The sequence below is a fragment of the Heptranchias perlo genome, chromosome 5 (assembly GCF_035084215.1).
Source record: "Heptranchias perlo isolate sHepPer1 chromosome 5, sHepPer1.hap1, whole genome shotgun sequence".
NCBI classification, from domain to species: Eukaryota; Metazoa; Chordata; class Chondrichthyes; order Hexanchiformes; family Hexanchidae; genus Heptranchias; species Heptranchias perlo.
Window position 1 is genome coordinate 55,319,893 of NC_090329.1, and position 9,614 is coordinate 55,329,506.

At 39.2% G+C, this 9,614-nt stretch overlaps 1 protein-coding gene across 16 annotated transcripts in view; it reads right to left on the reverse strand.

Annotated features, from left to right (window-relative positions):
• Positions 1-8,752, reverse strand: part of dnmt3ab (DNA (cytosine-5-)-methyltransferase 3 alpha b) — a 495,665-nt gene extending 486,913 nt beyond the window's left edge. For 15 of the 16 annotated variants that reach the window (XM_067984389.1, XM_067984385.1, XM_067984397.1 and 12 more), the window contains exons 1-2: positions 8,656-8,752; positions 6,079-6,214 (exon numbers count right to left, since the gene is read on the reverse strand). In XM_067984389.1, coding sequence (XP_067840490.1) covers positions 6,079-6,135 — 57 coding nt within the window. In that variant the 5' untranslated portion in view covers positions 6,136-6,214; positions 8,656-8,752. Of the gene's footprint in view, positions 1-5,666; positions 5,728-6,078; positions 6,215-8,655 lie in introns of those variants that run through there. The other variant, XM_067984387.1, reaches the window with a different exon arrangement.
• Between the last annotated feature and the right edge of the window lie 862 nt (positions 8,753-9,614).

The following is a 9,614-nucleotide window of genomic DNA, read 5'->3' on the forward strand; positions in this document are numbered from 1 at the left end:
AGGATGTTTTACACAATTGGATAAAACATGACCTTTCAGCCATAATTTGAATTAATGAACAAAAAAACTTGCATTTATATAACACCTTCGCAACCTCAGGACGTACCAAAGTGTTTCACAGCCAATGAAGTACTTTTGAAGTGTAGTCACTGTTGTCATGTAGGGAAACACAGCAACCAATTTGCACACAGCAAGGTCCACAAACAGCAAAGAAATAATGATCAGATAATCTGTTTTTGGTTTGGTTGTTTGAGAGATAAATGTTGGCCAGGACACTGGGAGAATTCAGCTGCTTTTCCATTTTTTTGCACCAGTGTCAGCATTGAATGCTATGGACTATTTGCAAGATAACTTTCCCACTACTTTGATCTAATAATGTACCTTAACCTACCTCAACCTGAGAAAACAAATTTAGTAGTTGAAGAATAACAGATGACTAGCCATTTATGACAATGAGAAATCTGCTTTAATTCTTGATTTATATTTTAATTTTAAGCGATATATATTTATAATATATATTTTAGATGAACAACACCTCCAGTTGGTCAATCAACTTTCCTTCATCTTGCTGATTCTGCCTTAAAAATAAAATTAAAGCGATACAAGACACAGTGATCCGAGGACATCTGAGGTCAAGCTTAACACTGAACATAGTAGTCAGCCAGCTGCATTTGACGCTAACATGCTGGTTGTCAGGGAGATATGGTCAACCTGCTGGGTGAGATAAGCTGCTAATTGGCACCACTGGAGAACTCAACTCCATGAAGTATATATTTTTTCCAAAGCTGGCAGACCTGGCAAAGGAATGTGATAGCTGTGCAATTTGTAATGCTGCCTGGGAAATTAAAAAGTCCAAATAAAATCTAATATTGAAACTTATTCACCAATTATGTAGTACAGTTGTTTCATTGTATTTTTCTGGGACTACAAAGTGGTACAGCTTTAAGGAGATTACATTCATCACGATCTACATTATTTCATAGCCACTGGTAACAAGTTTCATTATTTTGTGTTGTACTTCACTCTGCGAAGTGTGGTTTCAATACAATGTAACAAATTACAATTTAATACAAATGAAGTTAGATTTATTGTCTAAATGATGAAGCCTTTAATGAGCAAGTTTCAAAACTGATACATTTGCATGAAGGCCAAACAGTAAACTGCCATTCTGAAACTTCATCCAAATGTGAACCTAAGAAAGCCTGAGCTTTGCAAATTGAGTTCCAATTTTTATCTATAATTCTGTTTCTTGTTCTAAGCAAAGGTATTTTACTTTGAAAATGCCTTGGCACCATATGCACAAGTCATAATGGCGATACTTTGATAATCTCAGGAGGAAAGCTCTTCTTTATAGTCAAAGCAAAGGTTTTCTCTTCTGACAAAAAGGTTTTCTACTTTCTACACTAGCATCCAACTTTACCTGAACTAAACTATTTTAAAAAGTCCAAGTAAAATCTAATAGTGAAACTAGACTTTGTAAAATGTAGTATGGTTGCCTACAGGAAATCAACATTCAAAATTATACAACCTGAGACATCAAACAAGCCTGCAGCGGCTATAACTTTTACGAAGCATCTATGTTATTAGCTAGCAACAATTGGTACATTAGTACCATCAAGCTCAGTAGAAATCTCTAGGGAATTTATATAAAATCTGTGAAGAGTCTGTATGACTTTACACCCATTTTGTTATTAATAAGAACTCGAATACATCTTCTAATACAAAAGCAACTCTAAAGAAGCATGGCGGATCTATGACTTTTACTAAGCATCCATGTTATTAGTGACAAATTGATCCACTCCTAACCATCTGTGTGACAATTCAAACTCCATCAATGCAATTACATGTTGGTGCAAATAGTGGACTGCATCAGCAAAGGCTACAGTACTGATATTAGTAGCAAGAATTATTGATAGATACTGCAGAATTCCACATTTGATTTGAGCAGACAAGCCAAATAGACATGTTAAGTAATGCAGCAGCCATTTCACTGAGTGTAGTGACTTGTGCTATTTTCATCGTAATCTCAATTATTTTTAAAGTAAAATCTAGAATTTGATAGAGAATTCTAAAAGAATTTGAAAAGGTATCCAATCTCTTTGCTTTACTGTAGTAAGGTCTACAAGGAATCACTATTTAGCTGCCCTGATCATTTGCCTTTGTATCGCAATGGCTGTATCAGTGTTGAATAACTTGCATAATAAATTATTTCCCGGAAGAGCTGTTTCAGTGTAGGTGGCACAAAATAAAAGTGCTTATTTTGACAGTTATCAGTCATTTCTAACACATTTGAAATAAAGAGTAACATTTTAATTCTGCGTAAAATGGGACTGAGATAAAGGTGGGAGCAGCAACAGCTGTGATTGTAATGTCACAATAGCAGCAGCAATCAAGCTAATGCACATGCATTTGTGTTGATAAGCATTGTGTGTAAGATAGATGATTCCTTTATGGTAAGCAGGTTGACAATGATGAAGGGGCATTATTCAAGGCATATATTTACAAAAAGAATTGTAGTCCTATGAAATACAGACACAGAGTGAGTTCAAAGAGTCAGAGAGAGGGAAACAGGGATAACCTGTGAGGTAAAGGAGTCAGATAGAAAAGCACGGATGGACAGACAAAGAATAAGGGAGAGCCCGTGAGGTGAAGGAGTCAAAGAAATAGAGGCAGGCAGGCAGAGAATAGAGACAGCTTCTAAATGGGGCTAGTGCAGCAATGCCTCACAATGGATTGGGGATTCTTCCACTTTGTTCAGTTTTAAACCTTGGGATTAGGCAAATTCCAGAGTTAACAAAAATAATCAATTTACATAGTACCCAAGAAAATTGTGCTCATATTTTCCTACAGACCTTGCCCATAAATAATATAAAATACATTCAGTGCCCTTGTGGAGTAATATACTTTATACAGTTTCTATAAATTGAGTCATTGCATGGAGTCAGTCAGATATTAGTTACCTTATTTTTCTGTCATAACTGCTAATAGTCATTATTTTTTTCCACTTAATTCACTTTATAGTTGGGCTGAAGGGTCAAATAACCACAAAACAGATATGCTACCTACTCTAAGATCTGTTTTTTGATTCATGGCACGAAGTGATGTGATTGCATTCAGAAATGGAGGATATTATTGAAATTGTAACTTTTATAATCGACCAAGAGTTTATTTTAAGTTTGAAACCCATCAAAGCTTGTCCAATGGAACAGGTTGTTAGGGTGCCAAGATGGTTTGACACAGAGTGGAAAGTCTCAGTTCAGCACCTGTGAATGCTGAAACAGTGAGCTTCCAATTGTGTGCATGTTAACAAGGAAAGATACTGAGCAGAGAGAAAGCACTTCCACAAAAGGGAGGGAACATCAGATGGTGAGATAACCCATGTCAGTCTTACCTACCTTCCAGTGGCTGGTTCAAGAGTGGCACTACCTGTAGGAACACTGATGGAATGATTTGTGGTGAAGGGTTATTTAAGGGAGATTGAAAATGACTAAAAGTAGTATTTTTTTTCATTATTGGTTAAAAATTATTTTTTAATTGACAATTTTGAGAGGTGTACAAGAACTCACTCCTAACAAAGGCCCCAGGACTGTCAGTTATTCAGACACATGTGACGCACTATTAATGAGTTCCTTCAGTCCTTATTCATTGTACTGAACACTTCATGGAAGTATACTATATCAGAGGTTAGAAATGCTCACCGTTCACTCACCCTGCCATAAGCAAAACAGAGAGTAGTGTTAAACGGGTCATTTTCAGGTTGGCAGGCTGTAACTAGTGGGGTGTCGCAAGGATCGGTGCTTGGGCCTCAGCTATTTATAATCTATATTAATGACCTGGATGAAGGGACAAAGTGTGATGTATCCAAGTTTGCTGATGATACAAAGCTAGGTGGAAAAGTAAGCTGTGATGAGGACACAAAGAGTCTGCAAAGGGATATAGACAGATTAAGTGAGTGGGCAAGAAGGTGGCAGTTAAAGTATAATCTGGGGAAATGTGAGGTTATTCACTTTGGTAGGAAGAATAGAAAAGCAGAATATTTTTTAAATGGTGAGAAACTGTTAAATGTTGGTGTCCAGAGAGACTTGGGTTTCCTGGTACAAGAAACACAAAAAGTTAACATGCAGGTACAGTAAGCAATTAGGAAAGCAAATGGCAAGTTGGCCTTTATTGCAAGGGGGTTGGAGTATAAGAGAAAGGAAGTCTTACTACAATTGTACAGGGCTTTGGTAAGACCTCAGCTGTAGTACTGCATACAGTTTTGGTCTCCTTATCTAAGGAAGGATGTACTTGCCTTAGAAACAGTACAACCAAGGTTCACCAGATTGATTCCTGGGATGAGAGGATTGTCCTATGAGAGGTTGAGTAGAATGGGCCTATAGTCTCTGGAGTTTAGAAGAATGAGAGGTGATCTCATTGAAACATACAAGATTCTGAGGGGGCTTGACAAGGTAGATGCTGAGAGGTTGTTTCCCTGGTTGGAGAGTCTAGAACTAGACAGCATAGTTGCAGGATAAGGGGTCGGCCATTTAAGATTGAGAGGAGAAAGAATTTCTTCACTCAGAGGGTTATGAATCTTTGGAATTCTCTACCCAGAGGGCTGTGGATGCTGAGTTATTGATTATATTTAAGGCTGAGATTGATACATTTTTGGACTCTAGGGGAATCAAGGGATCTGGGAATCAGGCAGGAAAGTGGAGTTGAGGTTGAAGATCAACCATGATCTGATTGAATGGCACAGCAGGCTCGAGGGGCCATATGGCCTACTCCTGCTCCTATTTCTTATGTTCTATTGACTAACTGTAATGGCAGAAAAATTCAAGGCATGGATGAACCTAACTTTATGTGAAGGAAGTAGCTCAAATGGAGACAATCTGGGGAAATTAAAGACAATTTTCAAACTGATAATATTTTTCCAATATTTAAATCTGGGAAAAAATATTGTTGACATTTCTTATTTTAACAAGTTACCATTTGACTTTACTATGGGATTTATTTACAAACAATCCTATTAATTCAGGGTGCAGATTTCCAGATTGGTTTACTTTGAATACAGTCATCTGGATTAATATTGCTAACTCTTCGATGACTAGAACAAGAACGCCTCAGTTGTGAATAGCTCTCAATGGGCCCACTTAATTACATCATCTTGGGTCTAATATTACTCAAGCACATTTTCTTGAGTTTTAAAACCTGCATCAAACAGTAATTGCTTTCTGGGTTGGTAGCTCACTGCCAAACGTCCGTCAAGATGAACAACAAGTTGGAACAGATGAATGTTATACCACTTTTTAATCTGCTTTTAATCCGCCCAGGCGACAGCAGAGGTTATGCCAATTAGCTCTGTCCCGTAACAATTGGCCAGCTGATTTGGGACAGTGGTGGATAAAGTTACCTACCATGGTCAAGAGCCAAATTTCTTTTTACACTGCAAGGGTGAACCTCTCTCCCTTCAAACTAGTGAGATGAGAAGTTGGTGAACTGGATGCACAGAGCGCCTGGCCATGTTTACTTTGACCAAAAGCAACTTGACCTTGATGCCAACTTGATGCAGCGTGGTGATGTCTGGGGGGGGGGGGGGAGGGAGGGGTAGAGGTTGCGAATGGTGATAAGACCTCAGCAAAAAGATCATTTAAATAACACGCAGCGAGGGCCGAGCGCGCTCTTACCTCGGCTGTACCCGAGCGGCGGGAGTTGGCGGGCGGGCGGGAGGGAGGGACAAGGGTCTGGCGGTCGGTGCCGCTTTACCGGTACCCGGTGTGCAAAGAGTTCAAAGTTTGAGCTGACTTTTGCGTGCGCTATGCGACAATCCCACAATGCAACGCATGGCAGTTCAGCTGCAAAAAAAAAAGCCCCGATCAGCAAGATCCCAGCTCTTTACAACAGCAAGAATTCAGAGGAGGAGGAGTGGGGGGGGAGTCAGAGAGAAAATGAGATGAACAGATGTTGCCCTAACGTGGCCGAGACTTGGGCGAAGATCGTCCCGCTCCTGCCGACCTGCTCAAACCCTGTTACGGAACAACAAAGAAATGCGAAGAATAAAGTGCAAAAGTGCTAAATCTGAAGGGGGTCATTTCTTACCATCTGTGTCTCAACTCCTTCCAGGGCAGGGTTTGTGTTGGTATTGGACGGCATCATGGGATCAGATTTAATATATTTCTATATTTTATATATAATAAAGCGGAGTAGTGCCTTCTGTCCTTCAGCTTTTCCTTGTCTGCAAAGAGCAAAAAAACAAATAATGATCTTGGAACAGTCAAATCGGGACTCGATTTCTTAATGTCTTCAATTATTTAACAGTCCGTGGCTCTTGCCACCTTAGCGAAAATGATAGCCGTTCCAGGCAGTGGAGCACAGTTAGGAGCTGGACAGTTGTTGCCAACCATTTTTATATTAAGCATCGTACAGCTTGCTCGCTTGCTGATCGTCACTAATCGTCAGATCACCGACAGTTGGACAACTGATCGTACATTATTGTCGTGTATGCCTCCCCTTTAAAAAAAACCCGTATCAGATCCCAATTACATTGAATTAGTTTTCCCCCCTCTCCTCTTTTTCTCTCTGTTATAACATGGCGGTTTTGACATGGTGCCAAAATGCGCATTTTGTTGCTTTACTCGCTTTGGCCAGAGGAGAGAGAGAGACCCTTTTTCTTCAAATTAAAACGCATCTCCTTTTTTATTTTGTTAGCAGCGTTTCATTCTCACGTTCTGCTCGGTCAGCATTTACCCTCATCTTCGTCCAGCATGTCAGCAACACCTCAAATCAGCCCAGATTCCCCGTTTTCTATACCTCACTGGCGATAATCTCTCGTCCAGCATTTTTTTAATATCTCTTTCCCTTGATCCTTGACGGAAACTAATCTTCAAACATGTGGAAACAATTGGATATATAACAAAGTCGAATGATACTTCCAGATCTCCTTGAAATATCCTATGTTCCTATCATATTATTTGATACGTATGACATTGCTGGATTAAATGTTCTCTAAGGTGATTCGTCTTTTTGTGTTGATCCATGCAATTCAAAAACAACCGGAATAAAAGTGTTTGACCACGGCCTGTGGGTTGACACATCTAAAGTAAAATAATACAATAAATTGAAATTGAATGGAAAAGCAACATATCTTAACATGTGAATAAAGTCCCGTACGTTATTCAATAAAAGATGCAAATATGGCCTGTTTCCTCGAAACACCGAGTTGTGATCTGATTGATAATTAGAGCTTTGGTCTCTGTTTTGACTCAGAAACGGTGACCTCAGCTAGTCTGTGACTGCACTGTGACTGATTACTGCATCAGTCAGTGTTACAATAATAGTAGCGATGGAGGATGAAAAAAAATAACGCCCGTCAAAATAAGGGACTGAGCACCTGTTGCTATGGAAAATCCTACATGCATTTGCCATGTGTGATGTATTTGGCAGTGAGAGAGATTTTCTGGAGCCTTCCACTGCTTTTTTCCCCGTCCTTCATCTAGAATCATTGGGAATAGCTCGCTAACATGGCGTCTACTGCCTTTAAACTTCAGGTTAACCTTCAGAGATCATTTCACTAAAAATAACCATATAAAGGTGCATTTACATTATGACAACCCCAAAATTATTCATATCCCACAATTATGAAGAAGGTCAATTACTGTTGGTCACTTCAAATAGATCTATCTACATGTTTATAGTGCAGCAGATATATTATCATACAATTGTAAGGAATCCATCCACGACCATTTAAATGTGTTATTTTTCCATATCCACTTTAAAACTAAACAGAAGCAAAGAGATCCCAGGATTCTGATACCTACAATACTGGGATACACTGAAGGCGTTAGGACTTGATTATGTAACATATATAAGTAACATACTTTGTTGCAGATCACAGTGACATTTTAGAAGCAGAAAACAAAACACGCAGTGACATGTTTAGCAGAGACAGAAATACATATATATGTAAAAATGTATGTGCTAAAGGAAGCATATGGTATACATATATCACCACAACACCCCCCCCCCCACAAGATTTGCGTGCAGGTGGGGCAAGGTACGATCCATGGTGATTTCATGCGCGCATCAAAATAATTCTTGGGAGATCATTTATTATTGCACGGTAATAAAACAAAATTCTCCAAATGGGCTACACTGATGGAGATTTTGATGCCATTTTGGTTTGCCGGCGCTATTAGAAAGCGAGCAATGGAAGTGCCAGAGACTTGACTATAGAAGTGGAGTTTGGAAGACAGCCAAGCTTCAGATGATAAACTAGCTTTAGCTGCACTGAATACTAACACGTACCAAGGCTTAGCTACATTTTTGTTCGATGTAAGCCCTTAAAAAAATCACACACACAGACACGACCAGATTACACTGAACGAATATTTCAGGTTTCAACCACCTTCCTAGTTTAATCGGAGAACGCAGTTCTTTCCCATTAAAACCTCCCAAGTTCACGGTGAAAGTGAACAATCGTTAAAATGTACAGGAGGACACATCTGCAGAGAGCTCTGATGGAACCTCTCCCCCCCCCCCTCCCTCCAGCCCCCATTAAAAGGAAAAACATCACCATCTTTTGCTGCTTCTAGGTTTGCAATCGCCGTTCGAAAAGTTGACGATCGGAAAATATATTGATTAGCTGATGAGTTTAATAGTGATCGGAGTGTAAATTACCCGTTGCCAATCCAGGCCTGGACCTTTTCCCTCGGCTGATTCTTCCAGCGTCCTCCCCAGCCGGCGCGGCCTCCTTGAGGTCCCCTACACTTACTGCAGAGTCCTACCGGGTACAGCCCGGCTTCCGCGCAGTCCTAAAGCCCGACAGGTTCATCGCTGCTCTCACTCTTGTATCTTCCTAGAGTCCAGTAAACAATAAATCCCCCATCTTGCCAATATGACTGTAAATAAAACAACTAACGTGTGTCCAATATGTTTCTCGTATTATCTTAATTTAAGTTACAGCTATCTACCAAGTATAATCCATCCCCTGCATATTTGATCATACTCACGAACCAATTTATACGCTGAACATTCCAATTTCCCACCTATCCTCATGACCAAAATAACCTGAAGTCAGCAATTTGTAAAAAAAAAAGGTGCAATCAAACCTCTTTATTACAAACTTGTGAAAATCAACAAAGCAGTTCTTCTTATTGGGATTTCATATGGAGTTTTGAGCTCTTTTACTGAGCTCCTATAATGGAGCTTCTGCTAGAGGTAGGAGTTTGAAATATAATTGCCTCTGTCATCGTGGTTCGGCGGTATTGCATATATCTTTTAATTTAATAGCACGTCATTCATTCTCTTCAACACACAAACACGGGGCTGATTCTCCATTGTGATTATTTTCAGTAACTTAATTGCAGACAGAATATTTACTGCCACCACTTTTAGGAAGGCCGTATTTCAAAATTAGCGAGAAAACATCAAATTGTACAATAAAGTCATATTTTACAATATCTAATCGGTTAATTATTCCAAAGTGTCTTTAAATAACATATTACTTTAGCACAATACTGCTGTCTAAAACATGACATAATCCTAATTTTACAATTATTGTAAACATCATAAAGCTACCACGTAGAATCTCGAATTTAACTCATTTCATGATAATTTATGTATTTCCTGTTGAAGGA